The sequence below is a fragment of the Haemorhous mexicanus genome, chromosome 1 (genome assembly GCF_027477595.1).
Source record: "Haemorhous mexicanus isolate bHaeMex1 chromosome 1, bHaeMex1.pri, whole genome shotgun sequence".
NCBI lineage: Eukaryota > Metazoa > Chordata > Aves > Passeriformes > Fringillidae > Haemorhous > Haemorhous mexicanus.
In genome coordinates this window covers 47,849,917-47,873,100 of record NC_082341.1, presented here as the reverse complement: position 1 = coordinate 47,873,100, position 23,184 = coordinate 47,849,917, and the positions used below count along the sequence as shown (strand labels likewise).

The 23,184-nt window shown below is 40.8% G+C and overlaps 1 protein-coding gene across 2 annotated transcripts; it reads right to left on the bottom strand.

The window, feature by feature from the left end:
• Positions 1 to 4,708: 4,708 nt before the first annotated feature.
• On the bottom strand, positions 4,709 to 21,418 carry GPR141 (G protein-coupled receptor 141). 2 transcript variants are annotated; one of them, XM_059848842.1, is made up of 4 exons: positions 21,302 to 21,418; positions 15,877 to 15,938; positions 12,708 to 12,769; positions 4,709 to 7,814 (listed from the first exon to the last, which is right to left on the bottom strand). In XM_059848842.1, the coding sequence occupies exon 4, from the start codon at positions 7,785 to 7,787 to the stop codon at positions 6,867 to 6,869; it is 921 nt and encodes a 306-aa protein (XP_059704825.1). In that variant the 5' UTR covers positions 7,788 to 7,814; positions 12,708 to 12,769; positions 15,877 to 15,938; positions 21,302 to 21,418; the 3' UTR covers positions 4,709 to 6,866. The 2 variants fall into 2 exon arrangements, with proteins under 2 accessions (XP_059704825.1, XP_059704834.1); XM_059848851.1 differs by lacking the exon at positions 15,877 to 15,938.
• Positions 21,419 to 23,184: the final 1,766 nt, after the last annotated feature.

Genomic DNA, 23,184 nt, shown 5'->3' with positions numbered 1-23,184 from the left:
GACAAAGCCCAATGTGCGATTCTTACATACTGTCATTAGAGACTGTGGTGCCATCGCTCCATTAAGGTTATGCCCCCTCAGCCATGGGCTGGCTGTTGTGTTTCTCCATGCTGCAGAACTCTAAAGCAGATCAGGGGCTATGAGCTCTCTTCCATGAATCCTTCCCTTAGTGTGTGTCCTGGATTGTCAAGCAAATTGTATTCTATTTGCCATCTGTATGGTAGTTATCTTCTGTTAAGTGGGCAGTTTTCTGTCACCGACACGTTTTATGAAAAATCCTTTCCTTAGGATTTTTACTCCTGAGAAGCTGAGAGGCCTCAGGAACAACATGTAAACAATAATTATCTGCTGCTGTGGAATCCAACAGGTGGAGCTGTGATTGGTTTCATGTGGCTGTTTCTAATTAATGGCCAAACACAGTCCACCTGTCTCAGACTGTTTCAGTCAGTCTGAGCCTTTGTTATTCATTCCTTTTCTATTCTTAGCCAGCCTTCTGGTGAAATCCTTTCTTCTACTCTTTTAGTATAGTTTTTAATGTAATATATATCATGAAATAATAAATCAAGCCTTCTGAACATGGAGTCAACTTTCTCGTCTCTTCCCCCATCCTGGGACCCCTGCAATCACCGTCACAGTTTTTCTTATCTCTTCCACAACCACTCCTCCCTCTGGGGAGACATTTGCTGATAACAGGCTCTTGAACGTCACTGCATGACTGATAAGATCTATAGCATCCCATTGTGAGATGCTCTGCCCAGAGGGAGGAGCCAAGCATTCCTACCCAGATATAATCTGGAGGTTCTGGAACACCAGTATGGCTTCTCTATTGGATTTCCCAGAGGAACAGCTGCCTCTTCCACTGGGTCTTCAGAGGAAGACTACAAGTCGGAACTCAGGACATTCCTTTGGGAGTCCGGAGTTTCCTGGGACCCTTGCCAGGGGGCTCGGAGACCCTGGCACACAGCCCAGAACACCAGCGTGTTCGATTATGAACCACGGAACAACTTGTCACCTTTATAGAAAGAGATAAAAGCCACAATAGTGTAAATAGTGTAAGAATAAAATAATTACAGAGTCTAAATGTAGGTTTTAGGATTTTTGGTATAGGGGTTTCTGGTGACAAGATGGAGGGATTTGGACGTGTCTAGCCTTTCTTCTTCTTCTCTACCTCCATCTTGTCTGGTGATGTCAGCACTTTTAGATTGGTCTAAAGTAGAAACTCACTGTCTAATATAGATGATAGGTATTGGAAAATAACTGTAAATATTGTACACGTAGTTTGTAGTATATAAAGATAACACCGCCCTGGGGGTGGGGGAGTGCCTCTGGCTGTCCTGCCAAACGGATCTCGGCTGGACAGGGAGAAAGAACTTTATAGATAAGATGCAATAAACAATCTTGAGACCGAAAAAATGAAGAGCCCTGACTTCTTCTTCAAGCACCGGGTTGGGAAAAGAAACTTTCGAACTTTTCTCGGGGTCACTCTGACCAGCTAGAAAGAGAGACCCCGGCAACTACACGCTTCTACAGGATCCCTGCTCCAACAGAACCAACCTGACACTCCAGAAGGACTGCAGCCACAACTCCAACTGGACTGCTACCAGCACCCTGACCAACAGGGTGTTAGGTTGTGTTCTGACTCTGTCAGTGCTGTTTTGGTTTACTGCATTGTTTATCTTTTTATTTTCTTCCCAAATAAAGAACTGTTATTTCCTGCTCCCTTATCTTTTGCCTGAGAGCCCCTTAATTTAAAATTTATAGCAATTTGGAGGCGGGGGGGGGGGGGGGGGGGTGTTCACATTTTCCATTTCAGGGAAGGGTCCTGCCTTCCTTAGCAGACACCTGTCTTTCCAAACCAAGATAGCGTGTGTTCCCTCTCGAGCACAGGGTTTTGCTTCCTGCAGTTCAGATGAAGCATTTGAGGATGCTATCAAATTTCTCTGCCAATGTCTCTCTCGCCTGTATTGTTGGCACTAGGCATGTGTCCCTTCCTGACTATGACCCTGCTGTGGGTGGGGTTGCTTTTGGATTTGAGCCCCCAGCTGACTGTGCATTACTCTTCCCAGCAATGGCACTGGCACCATTTCCATTAGAAAGACCTGAGTCATGCGAGCCTACTGGTCCGATGTTCAACAAAGGAAAACGCAGGGTCCTGCACCTGGGGGAAAAATATCCCCCTGCACCAGCACAGGCTGGGGGTCAGCCTGATGGAAAGCAGCTCTGCCGAAAAGGACCTGGAGGTCCTGGGTGTCCATGAGGCTGCAGTGCCCTTGTGGCCAAGACGGATAGTGGTATCCTGGGGTGCGTTAGGAAGAGCTTTGCCAGCAGGTAAGGGGAGGTGATCTTGCCCTTCTACTAAGACCTGGCTAGGCCACACCTGGAGTGCCATGTCCAATTCTGGGTTCTTTGGTGCAAGGGAGACATGGAGTTCTGGAGCAGGTCTGGTAAAGGGCTACGAAGATGAGCACCTCTACAGTTCCGCTGGAGTCTCTCCCTTATGAGGCCAGGCTGAGAGAGCTGGCTGTGTTCAGCCCAAGAAGTGATGTCTGAAAGGGGCCCTCACCAACTTTTTATCTGAAGGGAGGGTGCCAACAGGATGGAGCCAGGCTCTTCTCAGTGGTGCCAAGAACTAGGACACCAGGCAATGGCAGAAATAGATGTGTAGGAAAATCTGTCTGAATATGAAGAGGAACTTCTTCACTGTGCTGTGACCACGCACTGGAATAGATTACCCAGAGAGGTTCTGGAGTCTGTTTTACTGGAGATATCAAGAACCATCTGGATGCAATACTGTATGTCCTCTAGGATGACTCTCCTTGAGCATGGAGGATGGATCAGATGACCCACTTGGGCCTTTCCTACCTTACTCAGTCTTTGATTTTGTGATTCTGAGCCCCAGCCACACGTGAGTGACACACAATTCCTTGAGGGCACAGCTGGAAGAGTTGATGAGCAAAACCAGCTTGGCACTCCTGAACTGGAGGCATTGCTAGGAAAGAGGGAAGTTACTGGTTGAGGGTGAAAGCAGCCAGCTGGCATGTCTGCTGCCTCACCAGAGAAACGAGGATTACATATTACTTATAGTTAGCCTCAAAGGAATGGACACTGTATATTAACTTTATTAGTATTTCTCTATTCAGCAAAAAATTTGGTTTATTAAGCAGCAGTTTGCAAGTGAGGAAAATTACTTCACTAAGTGTCAGAAAGTTTAGTTTGATTTTTTGAAATTTTTGTCTGGGAAGTCAAGCTGGTGCTTTATTAATGACCCTTGACTTTTGAAACCAGCCCTTGTTTCCAATCAAGTCCTAGCCATAGGGTTTACTTACAGGGGAAATGCATGCCAAGTCCTATTTCTCTGAAAACAGCAGAAATGAGTGACTTTATGGGTCAGAAATGTCCAATTCTGCAATTCTGTTGAGGCTTTTGTTCAGAAACTGCTACCTCTGCTGCCTTCAGGGTTTTTCATGCCCATCTCTATCCCTGAGGACAGCATAAAGTGCCTAAAACCCCCAAACCCCCTTTCTTGTCCTGCAGCTGTGAAGGCACCTTCTTCCTCAACCAGTACGTTTAGTCTAAGGTACCCTGGTTATTGGAAATACTTGGAAATGGAAATGTCAGGTGACGCAGACTGTGGAAAACTTTCTGAAAAGATCAGTATCCTAAGGGGAATTAGACAAACGGGATTAGAGTTGATAAAAGCCTCAAGTCAGGATTGCTGCAAAATGCAGTCTTTGCTGTATTTGTCCTTGCCTTGACTTGATTTTCCATGATTACCTGGTGAGCTACAGAGGGAACTGATGCAGTTGAAAGACACTCAGGGGGCAAATTCCAGCCATGTGGAAAGAGCGATCCAGGAGTGGGAAAAAGGAGTGGCTGAGGGCAAGCCTGCTCCCATCAGTGAGAGTGCCACTTTTTAGAAACTTTAAGGATTAAATAAATAACCTGAGATGAAGGCAAGAGACCCAGTCACCTTGCCTCTTTGCTATGTAGCAGAAGTATACTGATATTCTGCTCTCTTCTGCTCATTCCCAGTCCTGTTCTTCAGATCCCATCCCCTCTACATCCTTCTGTAATAGTGTGTTTGTGATCATGGTTGTTTCCCAGTCTAGTACTATTCTCTGTCATCTAGTCAGCAAAGAGAAAAGGGTCACCTTGATGATTGTGGCACCTCTGACCAAGCAGATGAAGGTAACTGGAAATTCCCCTTCTTCTATAGTGGTCGACTCCTGGCACAGTTGAGGGAGTTCATTTTCTCAGGGCAGAGGAAGGTTTTCTCTGCCACACACTGGCTCTCACAAAGCAAGACAAGGGGTAGACATAAAATTTATGCATAGACAGTCCCAAAAAAGGCATGACTTGGTGCTGGATAACATCACCAACTTAAATAATGTGATTATTGGACCCCTAATTAGCTGTTATCATGCTGAGTTAATATTAACATCATTAGCAGCAAATTTCATTAGTGGGAAAAAAGCCATTACTATTTTTTGTGATGCTATGGTGCAGGCTACTGTGAAAGTTTGCATTTTTACAGTAATTAAATTACTTGTGATTTTAACACGAGGACGAACAAGATTTGTTGGTCAGTACAGTTGGGAGCTACTGTTTTTAAAATCATGTTTTATGTTTCATCCAAATGCAGATATAAAATACTTCTAATTTATGTACATTTTTGTGGGATGGACTTTGCTTTTTCAGCACATACTCATTTTGTTTGTTAATAACTTTATTATAGTAGAAGGGTTATAAAATAATGTTACAAAGCTATACAGTGCCTACAGAATACATGCAAGGCATTTTCTTTAACCAATCACATTGCTACAGGAGGAAACAAAAATGTTATGCCAATTTCCATCCTCTCCCACCACAAGGAGAATAAGATTTGTTTGTGTAGCTTTAAAACAAATCTGGATAATAGCAGTTTATTGCTTTCTTAATGACACACAGTTAACTAGTAGTGAGCTACACATCCAAGTTAATTCCCTCCATGTTTTGAAAGTAGTTCCCCAATCTGGCTGGTAGTTGTCATCCTTTTTACTGTGATCCTTTGGGAACAAACACCTTCTTGGACAGATTTTTCTCAGCTAGACTCCCACTGTAAGCTCTCACTTTTCTTTCTTAACAGATGCGGTCCAGGCTGTTTGCCAAGGGTGAGCCATGAGAGCTGCCCAACACCTCACCTATGTTATGATCTTCAGTGATTTCCACCTTTTGGTGCTGTACAGCATGACTCATACTCTGACCTGAAAATACCTTTTTATAATCAGATATCCTGATAGATATAAAGAACCTTGAAGCGAGAAGGAAGGAAGACAAGGTAGAAAGACTACAGAAGAGATGAGATCCCATAAAGTAATCATCTTGGAGGGACCAAAAGCAATGAGCACAGCAATGAGATTGCACAGGTACAACAAGATCAACCAATTGGTTTTTTATTGCTGTCTGATGTGCAAGAGATGTTGAAGGTAAAGCAGAAAGGAATGGAAAGATTCACAAGGGAGAAAAGGTGGATTTCAACAGCATCATGAGGAGAGACTCTCATGGAAATGGATCAGCTGATAACCTCTAATTAGTTAAATGATTAAATTATTATCCCACTAACTCTAGATGAAAAAATGTGACCTTATGCAGATGGCAAGAAAATTAAAGATGTAGTAACAATTGACATCTTGCATTAGAGGTGTTGAGATTTATATTCTTTCTTAGGGATGGGTATAAAGCGGCTGAGCTATGAAAGCCTCAATGTCTTTCATAGAAGTATTTTTCATCTATTTTGGTGGAATTTATTTCTGTCTTCAGAGACAGCAACTGGCAATGCCTCACTGAGATGTAATATGCTTTTTAGCTACACTAGGTCTATTAGCTTTTTCCATCCCTCCAATCCAAGCAGCAACATTTTCATTCCTTCCATCAGTAGAGAGTACAAAATTTATAGAATTGCTTTTAAGCTAAAGACACTGTAACTATTCATGAACTTCATAAATGTACAAAATCAACATAAGATTTACAAAAAACATTGCTACCTTGGATACCTATGTGTCTTTTGAAGAGAAGACAAATTATGTCTGAATGATCTAAAAAACTTGTCCTGACTGTAAAATATTGCCTTTAATTGAAAAAAAAATTGTGAATAATAATAATACAGACTTTTGTTTGAATTTGCCATGTCCATTTCAGTAATAGTGTATAATTTTTTAGACATATTTTCATAATGTGAGAAAGATAAAATTCTTTTCTGCTTCAGTGATACCATCTCAAAAAGTGATTTTGAGAAAATATTTTAAGAAATAACTATCTATCACTGATTTAGTTTTAAATAGCTGGTTTAATAGTTCAATTCACTTAGAAAGTTATGCTTAACAGTAAAGAAACAGACCTACTCAGGAAGAGCAATATATTCCCTGATATTTCATGAGAGCTTATGGGAAATAAATATGAAATGTATGGGAAAATTATATAGATCTTTAAGTTTCAAAAATCTGTACCTTAGTCCAAATAAACCAGCTTCCTTATTTGTGTTTCTATATTGCAATTCTCAAGTCTCCTCCTAGTGCCTTTGACTCCACAAATCTTGAAGTAAAAACAGTAAGAGAGAAGAGCCCATGACCCTTCTTCCCTCTTCTCCAGGTCCATCCACAACTCACTGGGTAGCACCATGAGGAAACTGCTGGGGTCACCTTCCTCTTTACTAGCTGAGACCCTGGGGGCAGTTTGTTCCATTACTTCAGGAAGCTGATGTGCAAAGCCCTGTGCGGGTGTGCTGTACTGTTTCCAGAGCACACCCTCAACTTGCTGAGGAGTGAGTTTGCCGTGTCTGTCCATCACTGTCCTATCCCAGGTCCTGCACACGCTGCAGGAGGCTGGTGCTAGCAGCAAAACAACCTCCTGTGGAGCATCCCCACATTTTGCTTGAAGAAGCGGCTTCCACTCAGCACGAATGACAGCAGGTCCAGACAGCTCAGGGCAGTCAGGCTCAAAAAAACCTCGTTGTAGCTTTCTAACTGGTCAAAATCACTCACATGCTGTATGTAGTAGGCCCTAAACAGGTGATAGGGAAGAAACCAAATTATGATAATCCAGATGAAAATCAAGTTTTTCACCTGGGCCCAGAATTCTTGGTGTGAACAGAGGGAGGTGGAAAATTTTCTTGCCACTTTTACCAAGATAAAAATCTGCAAGCTCAAGAGGACACAAGAAATGAGGGCAACAGCTACAATTAGGGTGTAGTTCAGGGCTTTCACACTCTCGTGCTCTAGCTCTTTGTGGAACTTAAAGCATGTTGTACTATTGTATAAGCCTGAGCTTCCATACTCGAAGTAGAAGAGCGGCACCCCAAAGACCATGACGAAGAGCCACACGGCAGCGCTCGCTCCAATGGCATGCAGCTTCCTGTAAAACTCAACCTTGTCCTTCCACTGAAAGAAGATGAGCCACCGGATCACCAGCGTGATCACATAAAATATGAAGGTCAGGTACATGTGGATGTGCACCATGGCACTCACCATCTTGCAAAATGGCATATCAAATACCCATGTCTTTTTGACATAGTAGTGGAGGCGGAAGGGCACCGTGAAGAGGAGGAGGCTGTGCACAACCACCAGGTTAATGATGGCAGTCGTGGTCACAGACAGAGTGTTCATCTTGAGCAGCACAAAGGACATTGTGATGGACCCAATTCCACCTCCAGCCAAGGCAACCGAGTAGACAGTGACCAGAATGGCACTCATGGTGCTGGTGTGAACGAAGGCGGAAGAGGAGTCGCTGCTGTTCCTGGCCCCTTCAGTCATGTTCCTGAAATCTTCCTGAAATATATTCTGGAAATGGAAGAATACAGAAAGACTAAGATAAGGTAGGAATGAGATGGCCTACCTAAAAATCCTGAAGGACTTCCCACCTGTCTCTTGCTCAAGGAATAATCCTGAAATCTCACAGATTGAATCAGTAGCTGTAACATGTACTTTTATGGAAACATCCTTCAGCCTGAGGAAAACTGGATGAGAAGGCTGGGCAGAGAACTGCTCTAGTCCTTATGACATTTCCAGCCATACTCTTAAGAAAAAGCATGAATCAATAATATATGGGGAGAAATTATCCTTAGAGAAACTACGTCATTCTGGTGATTTTGTGCTGTGTTATTTTTTCGCCTCTCTTCTGAGCATTTGCATACTTTTACAGTAAAGGTCGGAGATATCGTTTTAATTCTGCTACTCATTCATCAATTTGTTTACTTGCAACACAAATCTATCCTTCCTAGGGCCAGATGACAACCATATGTTGTTCTATCTAAGATATAAATTCTGTTTGTTACTGAGAACTGAGTTTTGAGCACATTACAGTCAACTTCTTCTCCATGGACAGTTTCTCTGAGCAAGGGATTAAACACTATGGATACTCAGACTCCATGGAAATCCTGCTTAGATCCTGCCAGGCCAAGAAACATGGGCAGTACCATCCTGATTCTCAGGCAATTTCAAATCTTATATGTAGCAACTGGGTGTTACAAAATGGGCTGCTAGAAAACATTAGGAAAGGACATCCTGGGTGAGTGCAAATCATCCTGTCTGACCAAAGCAGAAGTTAGATGCAAGTTAATTGCAAGTTTAAAAAGTGTGCTGTACAGTTTTAATATATTACTGTCTAAAGGAGAGATTAGAAATTATTCTTATAAATCTAAATGCAACCCCAGTCAGGATTTTAAGTACTACAAGAGTATATAAGAGGGGAAGAGTTCAGGTAGGGTGTTATCCTGAAGCATATTTGCATCTGTAGAAATGTCCAGAGGATGTTCACATTACAGTTACAGAAAAATGCAGGGAAAACTGAACAATGTTAGGCTCCATACTATCATAGTTGTACTGCTACTGCTGCCTGAACTGTGATTTAAAATTGACTCTGGGAAGTCATCCATTTTACCAGTGAATCCCACAACAGAAGAAGGAGTTCTCTCCCAAGTTTTTGCAGTTTTTCATTTAATACTCAAATGCTTTTCACTTCAGAAAGTAGTTCCTCAATCTCTTTGTATGAGCGATGTTTCAGCTTTATTTTCATTTTTTTAGGTAGCATGAACTGCCAAAAGTTAGGAGGGGAAAAAGTTTTTTATCAGTCCACTCATTTTATGGAAAAGAGGAAATGCCTATAACAGTTTTAGAAACTGTTTTTGTTCATAGTGGGGAATGAATATCTGTTATGCACCTCAGGTGGTTTTTGTTGTTTCTTAGCAATATTTCTAAGCACTTACCCTCACAGTAATCAAGGTCTCTTCATACATTGAAAAGTTATTCTCTAGCTCTCCCAATGCACCTAAGACTCCAGATATCTTATAATAATCAGTATAAGTGCCATATCTCAAACTGGTGTGTTGATTGCTGGCATTGTTGACCTTTTGTGCTTGCTCTTGCATTTCAGAGCTGTGTGGACAATTAATTCCAGTACATTAAGAGAATTACAATGGGTTATTGTGAAGGAGCTTTTTATCAAAGTCACTGCAGATTGGCACACTGCAGCTCTTGCATCAGAAATGGTGCAAGTTCCTTCCAGTTCTGTTCTTGTTTCTGAGCCACTTAATTTCATCCTCACAACCATGCAAGTCAGAAGGGATTAGCAAGAGCTCTTCATCGATTTCTCCAAGTTGTTAAATTTCAGTTTGAAAAGATGTCTCTAAAAAGATGCATTATCACACTGTTTTGATTTAAAATGCATATTTCAAGTTTAAAACTCATAAAAGTGCCAAAGAGGGAAAGGCAGCACACTGGAAATGTGACTTGTTATGAGCAGACCCAGCAGCAAGGCTGCACTTGGAGAGGAAGAACCTCTTGTTACCCTTCAGAGGCCAGCAGTGAAACTTGAACTGGAGGCAGTAAGAACAGATAGGCAGAAGTCAGATAGCTAATATTTTACTCAGACATTTCAGTGCAGCAGGCAGCAAGAGACCTATTTCTGTCTGCAAACAGGCAACTGAGTCACTGAAATGCAGGTTTCTGCAGAATTCTGCAGTCATTGTTAAATCTCTGTATCGTAAGAATCTGCAGGAGATGTAATTTTCATTAATCTTAAAAAAAAAAAAAAAAGCTACTAGCAGCTGTGATAGGAGATTATCAACTCCCCAGTAGCACAGGCACCCCACTGAAATATCTTGAGTGTAACTTACACAGGGCATGTTTCACAGAGGAAATGCTGCTTTCTGGCGAAGTGAGGTTTCCTATCATACTGACATTCACAAAGCTATAACCTACTGACCTGAAATGCAACTAACAAGTCCCTTTGCCAGAATTCAGCAGGAGGTGCATGGAAAAAGAATTAATGTGGACCGCACACAGCACAGCTGTTCTTGCTTCTGTGCCTTCCCACCCCCTCTAGCAACTGCCAGTTCAGTGATATTGCTCAAGTCTTGGAGCCAGGTTTGGTCTTCCTCTGTGTTAAGCCTCTCATGATGTGGCTGAACTTCTGCTGGACATGAGCCTTGAGCAGCCACAAGGAAATAGTGGGCACCACTTCATTTGGATGCCACAGCAGCTGCTGGTGCCAAGGGCTGGGGGACAATTGCAAGAAGAGCTGGTTTAGTCTGACAAAGGCGGTCGGTTGCCAACAAGCCAGAGGCTAGCTTCTTTCAGAAATATTATCAGCAAAATATTCTTGCGCATTCGAGATTTGTCAGTTGTCAGTGTGGGTAGTGCCATCACACTCATTTCATGTGACTGTCTGTGCAGCACAGTCTGTGACATTTCCCTGGACTGCTCTCTTCAGGACAGGAGAAGCCATAGTGCTCAGTCCCTGTCTGTATTCAAGGCCAGGTTGGATGGGGATTTGAGCTACCTGTTCTAGTGGAACATGTCCCTTCCCATAGCAGGCCTGCTGGAACTAGATGATCTTGAAGGCCTCTTTCATCCCAAATCATTGTGTGATTCTTTGATTTCTGATAACAATTTGATCTCTGTCAAAAATTTTCCAGGTAAGAAATATTCATTCCAACCTTCAGGAACGTGTTTCTCTTTTATCTTACTGTTATCTATCTTACTATTAAAAAAAAAAAAAAAAAAAAGTAAAAAAAGAAAAAGAAAAGATCAACCATACGTCTGGACAGAACTTGTACAACCTCAGCTTCCAGGCATTTTATGTGCTTCTGCCTCTGTCTACAGATTTAAAAACCTTTTGTCAAATTTTGCCTTCCCCTGTAGATACCTCATATGAGACAGAAGAGACTCAGTCTCCCTTGATCCCAGCCATACCTTATATCCCACACATAGCTCCCTTGATCCCAGCCACATACTGTGGCTCCTCAGTGAACTGCCATTACACTTGTGCTTGGTTCTTAGATGAACAACTTTGCATTTGGCATGGATAAAATGCTTATTCTAGTTTGTGCCTGATTTAGCAATCCAGATCAGCCTGTCACTGGCTCGTTCCCTTCATTCCATGCTATTTTCCCAACCAAGTCCATGAGTCACCATTATGTTACATCAACATTATATCAAATTATTAAAAAAACCACTCATTTGTCAGAAATGATGACACTCTTACAATCTCTGTCAAACAATGAGCTCTACTCTGTAAAACAAGTGTTTGCAAAATTTATCCCCCATACACGTCTGCTGAGAGACTGGCAGGCTTCACACAGATTTTCATGTGTTCTGACAGTTGGGTTCTGCAGAAGAAGCATTTGCTGTCTGCATGCACCCAACTGAGAAGTTTCATTTGAATTTGGAGGAGAAAAAAGTTCAACTCATATGAAAGATTTCTATTTTCAACAGGTTTAATAAATTGAAAAATGAGTGTTTGTCAGAACTGACATTCCTGCACTGAACTAGACTAGGTTGGAGGAAGTGCAAAATACAAATAATTTTTAACAAAAGTCTGTTTAAAATCTGCAGATTTTAAAATCTAAGATTCTGTTTCAGAGAATCGTCATTTAGTCTCAAAGATATTTTCTGTTGAGGGCATTGTAATTGCATTTCAATTTGTTCTAATTCCATGTTGTGTTATGGTAACATGGGCTATGCTACTAGAATAATTGCACAATTTCTTTAGTTTCAAAATAACCACACACACCTAAAGTTTGAAGTATAAAAAGCTGCTTAACAGAAAACACTAACAAAAATAATATTAAATATCAAGCACATTTTTACATGTAGACATTGACTCTTTTCAAACAACTTTTCATGATTCCCCTAACTCATTTGGTAGCTCAACAGCTCATGTCTTGCAGGCTGTGTCAACATTATACTGATATTTTGTGGTTTCAATTCAGTCCATTGAAGAACAAATGGGATGGAAAAACATGTGAAGTTAGTCCTCTTTCATTTGAGATTGTCACTATTTTTACACAAAAAAATAGAAACCATGAAGTGTTCCTAAAAAGGATTATTTACCTCCTTAGCTGTATCTTAACAGAGAGAACAAACCCTTTCTGTGCTTACAGAGACTGGGTGATATCAAACACACACACAAAAGATGGATGAAAACAAAATGCACTGCCTCCCAGTTTTAGGAGACAGTGCAAAACTACAGGGTAGCAATATGGGAAAGAATGAAGTAATGCTGTCCCTTACTAGGAAATTACCAAACATAGTGAGAAAACATTTGTGCAGAGAGTGGGTTCAAAATAAAACAAGTAGACTGCTGAATGCTTCTCCCCCCCTCCTAAACTTGCAAGCATTCTTTTAAAAACTTTGCAAACCAAGGCTTTTTTTTTTCATTCTGTATATACTTACAGATTAGAATTTCTCTCCAGTCTTCAAGTGTTGTTTACTTGGATCTTCATTCTATGTAAGCTCTAAGAACAAAAAGCAAAAGATCTGATACTTATAAGAGTCCTTGCCTTGCTTCCTTTTTTGAGCTTATGACAAAACAATAACCTTGAGGCTACGCTGTGTGAGGGTAGGGCTGCCCATGACACATAACCTTGGGAAGATTTTTAGTTGCATCACAGCATCCCTTACCTTGCAGCTACTTCTTAGCCATTAGAGGTCTTCAAAGCCTCCCATTTCTGGGAGATAGGGCTTTATACTACTGCCTAAAATGTTAAATTATGCACACAGAAGTGAGCCTCGCAGCTCATAAAGGCACATGTTTGGAAGGGTTATTCCCTGGAGGGGAGTGGATGATTTGAAGGTGTGTTTTGAGAAAACGGGCCAGGACAAGAGCAAAATATGACCTAGATTGTAACTGACTAAGTGTGGTCTTGGATGTGGTCAGGGACACCTAAATGTAAGGGATGAAACAAAGCTCACTCTAGAGCCAAGTACCATTTCTCAGCTCTTTCTGTCAAGATTTTAGCTCAGTGTCTGGATCTCAGGACATGGTGCCATCACTCCAGCTGCACAGTGCCAGCAGAGGGAAAGTAGAGATTTAATTTAAAAAGTGATTAGCCATGCCTGTGTCAAAGGCTCATGGAGCAATGATGGTTGCTGTGAGGTGTATGTGTGGTAAAAGATGTCCTACTGTGGGACTGAGTCTCTGTAAGGAGTCTGTGCAAGGTCAGTTTTGCCCTCCTGCTGGCTTAACACGTTTCTGTCAGAACACATGGTTATATTTGAGTGTGCAGTTTTGAAAGCAGCAGCACAGACATACAACTTTTAAGTGTAACCTCACATGAGAACGTTTTAACTGACTGCATCCTGTTTCTTCACATTTGGTAAAAAATCACAAGGGAAGTCCTGCTCTCTGCTACTTCACAACAAACTGGTATGTGATGGAAATTGAGTTTTTGCATTTTGCAATTTTAACAGTGGCTGACTGTTAAAGAACTATTTAGATTATATTAAAAGAAGCTGGTCTCAAAGCTCTGTTGAAAGGCATACAGATAAAAAGCTAAAAACTCCATGGCAAAGCTAGAACTAAAGCTAAGATATCCTTGAATTAAGACTTGTGCCTTCTTAAATTAGTAATTTTGTCTTGGCTTCTTCTAGGTCTTTTTTAGAGTGAATGAATCCCAGTGGAAAGAAAGCCAAGGTATCTTTAAAACCTTCAGGTAGATTCTGTATGTGGGTTTTTTAATTATACAATATTTTTGATACATAAAATAAGTTACACATGGTTAAACATAAGTTAAAACATAAGTAATCTTTTAATGCTGTATATTGATATATATTTTTGATGCAATATAATAATTACATAACATACAAGTTACATAATTTTGTTGATAAGTAACAATGTTGTTTTCTCAAGCAGTCAAAACAAAAATGAGTTTTTCAGGTTGAATTCTTTCCACATGTTTGCAGTTGGCAAATCTTCAATCCTTTAATCCAGGATTAAACCAAATAGTGAAATACCAGAGTATGATCTGGGACAGACGCCCTCATTGCCTTTGCTGGTCTCTAATTTGTAGTTAGCATCAAGATCTAGATAGGTATAGAATGCTTAAGATACATCATTGCAATTAATTTTCCCTGCTAAAATGATGCAATTTTGCCCAGGATTTACCAACAGCATGTGTAATGGATTCCAGGCTGGTATGTTTAGATTTTCAGCTGTAATGCACTGAGCTGGTGGCAGAATGTGATTATTTTAGAGCATCACCAGTTTTAAACACTGATACTAGAAATGCATGTATTTTACAAGTTTTGAGTAATTGCTGGTAGTTTTAGCAATACCATAAAAATCTAGAAGTGTGATAGTGTGTTTTCATAGTACTGCTGTATCATGTGGATTCAACCATCACCTAGCTTGAGCTTGCGTTACAGCAACAGTTTCAAGGGCCAAAGTTGTTTAATAATAGATGAGAGGCTAGGCCAGATTTCAAGGACTGCTTGTCCTGAACCTGATTGGCATCAAGGTACCTCTACTCTGGATTGTGAGAAGTCCTGGAGGAAAGAGAACCGTGCCCTTTATGCTCAGGCAGAATAGATGCTCTTAGTGATTTTGCAGCTGTTCCAAACTTAATATTGTACACAGAATTACCATGGCAACATAGGTGTTTTGTTTGTCTACATTTATTTTGCCCAGACTCAAGGATTTGGAGGGCTAATTCAGAAGTGGACTACACAGGGTGGCAGGATCTATGCAAGCATGGTGGTTGGGTCTTCTAGAAAAATATTCTTCTCCTTCAATTATTTAAGTGGAAGAAAGCAAAAAATAAGATCCACCTGGACACCTTAAATTGACTGTGGACAACCTGGCTTTTAGTTAGTTGTGAGTAAAGCTTGAGTGATGGTCCTGACAAGACTGAACTGATGGGGATTATGTAGAATCAGGGAGGGCATAATTAATAATGATTTGTACTCCTTCCAAAAAGCCCACTTTTTGATCTGCTGGAGTCCCTCCTAGTGCCAGCTGTGGGCCTGGGCTAGTAGGTAACACTGGCTGATCAGCCATTAAGTGCAACTGTGACAGGTTATTTGCAATTTATTATTAGGTAAAAGATCAACTGATAATATGAAAAACTGAAAGGCAGTAGGCAATTAGAGTAACCCATAGCTGTTACCAACAAAATCCTTTTTTTGACTCATATTTCTAGTGTGCTTTACTACTTTTTCAAGCACCTGAATAGAAAGATTACCTACAAAAGGAAAAACATTCAGTATTAGTATCAGCCAAAAGCATTTTATAGATAATAGGTTTCTTAAAATGTCTCTTTCTGGGCTCTGGATCAGTTGTGATTTGTGGCTGTCACCCAGGCAGTGCAAGGTGTCCTATAAATGAGAAATACTGCCTGTGACACATCTGAAAGAACATTTTGGAAAAGTACAGGGAGTAAATGTGACTTGAAATTCCTTGTTTCACACACCTTTGCACAGCAGAGCCATAAATTTAAGCTCCTCTGAAAAGTGGAAATTTATCTGGTGGCCTCCTCTTAGTTTTTTACCTAATTTAGGGGAAAAAAATACCCGCTTTGCAAGTTGTTATCCTTGGGCACTATTACTCAAATTTGCTTAAATGTACCTGAGAAAAGTGGCGTGGAGAAAATCTGTTTCCTCTTCAGCCTGTTTCACTACCTTTTCCTCCTACAGAAATGCCAAAATTGTACATGTTGAAGTATAGCATATCAATAAAACCTCCTCAAATTTCTGTTCAGGTCTTACCAGAATCCAGATTTTTCAGAAAAGTACTGAACACAAATCAAGACTTAAGTTCACATCAAAATCTGCAGTATTTCTTCTTTGATTGTGTGGGAGGGATCCCAGATCTAGAAACAAACTGTTCTAATACTAATAATACTAGCAATTTGCCCAACTTTTGCCATACCTTCTCTTTTCTATTGGACTCTGCTTTGGCTTCAGTGTTTGTCACCAAGGGCAGGAGGAGGAATCAGAACTGCATACAAAAGGTATAAAGGTGTCTGTTCAGTCTCCAATCTAAATGGACTTTTTGAGAGGATGTCTTACTTATATTAAACAACAGCACACTACTAACAGTCTATCACCAACTTTAATTTTTTTTTTTTTAAGGATTTTACTAGTTCATATCTGTTGCAAGCCAGTAAGTTTTTCAGGCGATTTGCCTTTCATCAGGAATCCTGCTTGTGCAATTCACTCATTATGGGAGCTTGTCCTCACCAGGGTGAAAAAAAAGTGGAAGGAGGAGCTGATTGACAAGGAGATGTATTACTCCTACCACAAAGATGACATTAGACTGCAGGGAAAGAAATCATATATGCAGCACAATACCAATTCTATAAGCACATATGCCTCTCTGAGAAGAAAAAAGCATCCTTCCCTTCATCTTGAAAAGACAGTGCTCATCCTAAAATATTTTTGAACTTGGTTCACTAATTGACTGCTGGGTTAGGCAGCAGGCTGTAAGGAAGAATATATTTTTTTAAAGGATTTCAGCACAAGTCTTTTGCTTCTCACCCTCAAAATGTGTACTGCAACTACTAATACTGTTTTATTCCCAGATTGCTTATTTCATCTGATTTCTGACTGCAGAGGTAATGCCAACTCTATCTTCAGGTGCATGGAAAAAATAATTTTACCAAAGATCACTTTCATGTTGAATGCACACATACAGGCATTTATGAAACTTAGTATGCTAAAATGTGTTGTCTGAAGAACAAACCTCCCTGCATTAGTCTAAGCTCCTACTGCCTAGGAGAAGCACAAAAAGCAAAGCTTGCTGCCAACATTGATTGATAATGATTTCCTACCTTAACATAAACACAATTAAATACATGATGTTTCTGTTACAGTTGGGTTAGAGAGGAATTCAGGTTCATCATGTTGTTTCAGAAAGGAGGAATATACTACATGAGAGTTTTTCCATGCTGCATTCTCAAAGTACGCTGGTTTGCAAGAGCCTTTCCTTGATCAGCACAGCTACACTCTTCTTATTAGAGTGAGGTGCTGTGTGCATGCAAGTGCTCTGTTACATCAAATTGTTTGGGCTGAAATGGTTCATTTTGCTGTTAAATCTGGGGGGTTCCATTCTGAGTGAACAATAAGCAATGATAACTTCACTATATAAATGATAACTTTAACTGCGTTAAAGTAAGATCTTCAGTGCATATGCCGAAGTGTGAAGCCAATTGTGCTGTCAATAAGCTCATTACTGATGCATTTTTTAAAACTTTTGCCTATTTGAAGTTTAGTTGAAATATTTAAGAAGGAAGCTAGACAGCCCAGCCATAGGTGTAGAGACACCTATGGTAGATGCAGCTATTCTGGGCTGTGGAAGAATCTGCCCTTTGTCCCACTGTCCTCCTAACATATTTTCTCCCCACAGGAGAAAATTTATATTTTTCATTGACAGAGGAATCTGCAGAAAATTTTGGGCCATGCTGCTTGTGGTCTTCATGATGTTTTGCCAGTCCAAATATTCTTATTCAAGTTATGGAGTTCCCTGTACTGTGGTGTTGCACTGGGTCCCTGTACTTGACTGATCTTTAGACCTCTCTGCAGAAAAACAGATCTGAAAACAATAAGTTATGAAATACCTCCCCTTTCTGTCTTCCTTCTTTCCATTTCATTCAGGCTACTTATTGTTCTGTACATCTTCTTTATCACTGGAAAGCATAAGAGCCAAATATTTTATGTAATTATTCACTGTAGCTCTAATGAAGCAGTAGCTGAAGATGGACTGACAGGACAGACATTCCTTTATGGTACTATGAGCCCCTACATGATAGATGAGAAAATAAAACTAGTCCACGTGTGGCCAGTGAAATATGGTGGAGAGAAGACCCAAACAGCACCAACGTGAGCTGGTACAAAATGAATTGCATGGGATGTGTACAAACCCTGATTTATTGGGTTTGCATGGCCAGGTCTTGGTAGGCTGCAGGGGTGACTTCTGTGAGAAGGTGCCAGAAGCTTCCTTTAAGTCTGTCAGAGGCAATACCAGCCAGCTCCAGGATGGATGTGCCAGTGGCCAAGACTGGGCCAGTTGGAAATGACCATAATGCCTCTGTGATAACATGAAGAAGAAGATGAAGAAAATGAAGACAAAGAAGACAGAGAAGGAGGCAGAAAAGAATGGGGTGGGAACATGTGAGAAGAGCAACTCTGCAGACACCAAGGTCAGTGGAGAAGGAGGGGGAGGAGGTGCGCCAGGCACTGGAGCTGAGATTCCTCTGCAGCCTGTGGTGAAGTCCATGGTGAAGCAGCTGTGCTCCTGAAGCCCACGGAGGATCACAGGGGCGCAGAGATTCACCTGTAGCCCTTGGAGAAGACCTGTGTTGGAGAGTTCAATGCCCAAAAAAGGCTGTGAGCCTGACGGAGACCTTTGCTGGAACAGGGTCCTGGCAGGGACCTGGGGATCTGTGGAGAGAGGAGCCCACACCAGAGCAGGTTTCCTGCTAGGACTTGTGGCTACATGGGGAACACACTCTGGAGCAGGCTGTCCATGAAGGACTGCATCCAGGGAAGAATGACCTATGATGCAGTAATTTGTGAAGAACTGTTGCCTATGAGATGGACTCACACTGGAGAAATTCATGGATTACCATCTCCCAGAGAAGAGCGGGGAAAGAAACAATGTGTGATGAACTGACCACACCACCATGCCCCATCTCCCTCTGCCACTGGACTGGAGGAGGAAGTAGAGCTGAGAAGGAGGGTGTTTTTAAGGTTTGCTTTTACTTCTCATTATCCTGCTGATTTTGTTAGTAATAAATTCAGTTAATATCCCCAAGCTGAGTCTGTTCTGCTCATGACTATATTTGGTGGGTCATCTCTCCTGGTCCTTATCTCAATTCATGAACCCTTTTTCATATTTTCTCTCCCCCATTTAATTGCAGAGGAGAGTGACAGAGAGGCTTTGGTGGGTTCCTGGCATGGTAGGCAGCTGTGCAGATATGAACTCTGGTTCCAAAGCAAAGCAGCCAAGGTGAGCAGTGACCTGACCTTTATCTTCTCAAGAGGATGTGTTAGACTGGCCACAGCAACATGCCTCTTCAGCCCCATTGCTTCTGGTTCTCAAGTTAGCACATTAAGCACTAATTCAATATATCTTCACAGAAAAGCTTTCCCCAAACTAGCTTTCCTGTCGATATTGGCACTGCTAAGAATTTGGAGAGTTTAAGAAAATAAAGCAGGCAGGTAATGTGTTTAATTGTGCAACTGAGATGAAAATGAGAAGCATGAGAAGCTCACTGAGTAGCAGTTTCCATTGCTGCCTTTTTCTCTCTGCACCATCAAATCAGCATCATCAATGAAAATGATTCAATGATTTCTACAGCCCTCACCGTGAGAGAGCTCACCGTTTACTACTAAGTACCTCTTGCACAGTAAGTGCAGATAGAACAATGCCTGTTTTGTATCCACTCCAGATTTTCCTTATGTCTCTTATTTTGGCTAAAACTATTTCCCCCTTATTTTACCTTAAGAGGAAGGATTTCACTCTGTTCAGTGAGATTACAATAAGATAGTTTTTGATACAGAATTCATTATCTCCTCTTAACTTTCAGATTTTTTCCCTTATCCATGTTAGTGGGTGTCTGACCTCATTCCATGCTCACACCTAAGATTATCCTCACATGAACTTAATTTCAGCTGTGCAACAGAGATAAATCCTAAGCTAGGAAGAAGTTCATTAATTTGGTGAGACATTCTAGAACTATATTATACTTTGTCTGAAGTATTTTGACCCTGAACTCTTTTTGTTTCAGATTCAGAAGCAGCCTGCACATGGTTTTTTTAGAAGTAAAATAGTAGAATTCATGGAGTCTTTCTGTACAGCACTGGATATCGAAGATATGCATGTTGCCCTGTGAGCCTGAGGTATGTGTGCAATTCAGAACACAGTGCTGTGTAGAAATATCTAAGCTAGCTTTAAATAGGTAGTTGGTGGTAAATCTGTGTTGGAATGACACTCTCTCATCAAATTTATCCCTGTTTTCCAGGCTTAGAAGCTTCAGCACTTCAATTAGCTCCTCCAGAGCCAGTTTTGGTACCACTGCATGACTTTGCAGAAAGTAACAGGCATATCCCAGTCTGTGTGGATTGTGACTGTTGAATCTTAAAAAGATCCAGGCTGGCAGGCACCTCGAGAGATTTTACTGTCAAAACTCCTGTTGAAAACAGGGCTATAGACTGAGGTATCCAGGGTCCCATCAAACTGAGCTTTGAATATTTCCAGCAGGGGAGAATATGCTACTCTGAATTTTTCAGTGTCTGTCTTGGACAAGGAAGACAGAATCTGGACACCACATCCCAGGTGTGGCCTAACAGGTAGTAAATGGAGTGGAATAATCACATTCTTGACTTGACAGCTGTAGTCCTTGACCTGCTGGCTGGGCTCTTGCTGCTGTGGCCCATGATGAGGCTTCATTTCATTGCTGAGCTGTTTGAGTGCCTGAGGGCATCAAGGGTGGTGTCTAAAAGTGCCAAAGTGAAGGCAGATCTGGCAACCTTTTATGAGGGTAACTTGAATGATCAGCATCTGAGCTGATTCTGAAAAATCTACTCATAATGAAAAGTATCAGAGCCAATGAGGAACCAGTGTAATCATTATGGAAATTTCCTTCTTACCTCTTGTTAAAAGATTAACTGGCAAAACCAATAACACTTTCTTATTTTCTTTTAATAAATTTCAGAAAGGATTATGAAATTGTTGATGCTATTGTAAAAGGAGACCAGCAGCCCTTTCTGCAATAATATTCCCAAAATACACTTTTAAATACCACTTTACTTCCACTGATTTAATAAAATATGACATTCACAACTGCTGCAGTGGACTAAGAACACAAAGTACTTATAACTTCTCTCCTGTCATGTTTCCCCTCAGCTCTGCTGTAATCTTACCTCCCACCAGGAACCATTAAGCTGCATCCAGATCTGCAGCCTTCTCATTTGAGTTTAATACTAATTCCCTCCTCCTGGTGTGCCTCCAGAACCTCAGTACCTCTGCTGGGGACTTTTGCAGCACTTACCCAGCCACTCTCCAGCAGCATAGCAGGACACTCTCCTCACTCCATGTGACTCCTGGGCTTTGCAGAGAAACTCTGCTGAGGAACTGCTACTGCAACCCAGCTCTGTCTGCTTCCTGAAGGGCCACCCGTTGCTCTCAACCACAAACAGCTGACAGGCAGGATTAGAGCAGTTGTTATCATCTCACTCATCAAGTTCATTGATGAAGATGTGTTTTCTTCTGTTCAATATATGATTAAATATTTTCAGTTACTGCAAATGCATTTTTCTGTAAGTGGCTACAGGTGAAAGGGAGATGACTAATTGTAGTGAAAATTAAGATAACACATGGGAGAATGTGTTTGTGGATATATATATAGATATAACTATCTCTCTCCTGTGGTATGAAGGCCACTTAGCCTCTCAACAGGATTTTCCCAGTTGCTCAGATAATACCTAAGAGGAGATTTGACAGCCATTGAAGGAACTTTCCTCAGTGATAAAATATCCGTAGCAAACCTGAAGCTGGGCATCCTGAAAAGCTGAAAATGTTCTGGTGCTCCTGAAATTCTTCTATCTCTTTATCAAACAGTAGTCTTCCAGGGAGGTGTAAGCATTCACTCTGCATATGCTTTTTGTATACTGCAGCTGTTTTATAATTGAAAAGTAATGACTCAAACTTTTTATAAACGAAGAGAAGGAAGCCCGTGAAAAGAAGAAGGATGTGGGGTGAATTTGCTATGAGATATCATGATCATCTTTATAATACACTGTTGGCTCTATTCTTAATTGTAGCCATTTCATACATCTGCTGACAGAAATCTGTCAGAAAACACAGGTACCTGCGAAGCTGCAATTATTCCTTGACCCCATTTAATTTCAAGAAGTCATTCTCTATCAGTGATATAGCAGAATAGCTACAAAACCTGGCCATGCAACAAGTAGCAGGGTAGGACAAACTCAAATATCAAAATCTAGATGTTGCATTCCCAGGGGCTCAGTATGAATAATAAAAGTGTTCAGAATAAGGCTGCTCTCTTTCTTCCAAATTAAGGGCATATGCTTGGGGATTTTAAATCTAGAAGCTCATTAAATGTTCTGTCCTATCCCCGTGTTAAGATTCCACAAGATAAAAAGCAATAGTTGTGGAAAATACAATACTTTCTCTAACAATGTCTAACTGCTCTTTTCAAGGTTTAATAAAGGAACTGTTTTTCCAATTACCAGTTAAGCTTAGAAATACTTTTAGTGATCTGCTATTTAAAAGTTACAGCCAATTTAATGTTAAAAATAAGTAGTAATACCTTTTCTCAAATAAAAAGTAGAACAATATTTTCCATGACAGCCAAATGCAAAAATTAAAAACAATATTGAATTTCTCATCTGTGTGATAGCCTGCTAGTTGTATATTACATGCTATGAAAAGCATGAAAGACTTCAGACATTTTCTTCAAAGTTACTTAACAAGTCTGCTACTGAGTCAGAATTAGACTACTTCTCACCTAATGTGTCTCATGCTTTAACCTGTAGGCTATAGTTTGCTTTTCAATAAGTGGAAGGAAGGTTTCCAGAAAAAAAGAAAATCTCACATTGACTTGTGAAACCCAGTAACTCTTGTCTCAAGCAAAAAGCAGCTACGGGTTTTTAAGAAGCTGCTCATCTTTGGAAGTTATATGGAGCATTAAATATTCCTGAAAATTTGATTTTTGAGATGCGAAGTTTGCTCTTTCAATGGAATGTAGTTTTATCCTTTTTTATTTTTTTTTCTTCAAGACTGATCTATTTGCAGAGTCCTAGGATATAGGATATGGATTTCTGGAGGTCATCTCTGTTAACTAGGCACTCAAAGCAGGGCTGGCTTACGTCTGGTTGCTCAGTGCCTGGACCAGCAGTGTTTGAATAGCTC

Coding starts and splice junctions, on each gene's coding strand:
- GPR141 (XM_059848842.1), bottom strand. CDS start 7,787: ATGACTGAAGGGGCCAGGAACAGCAGCGACTCCTCTTCCGCCTTCGTT.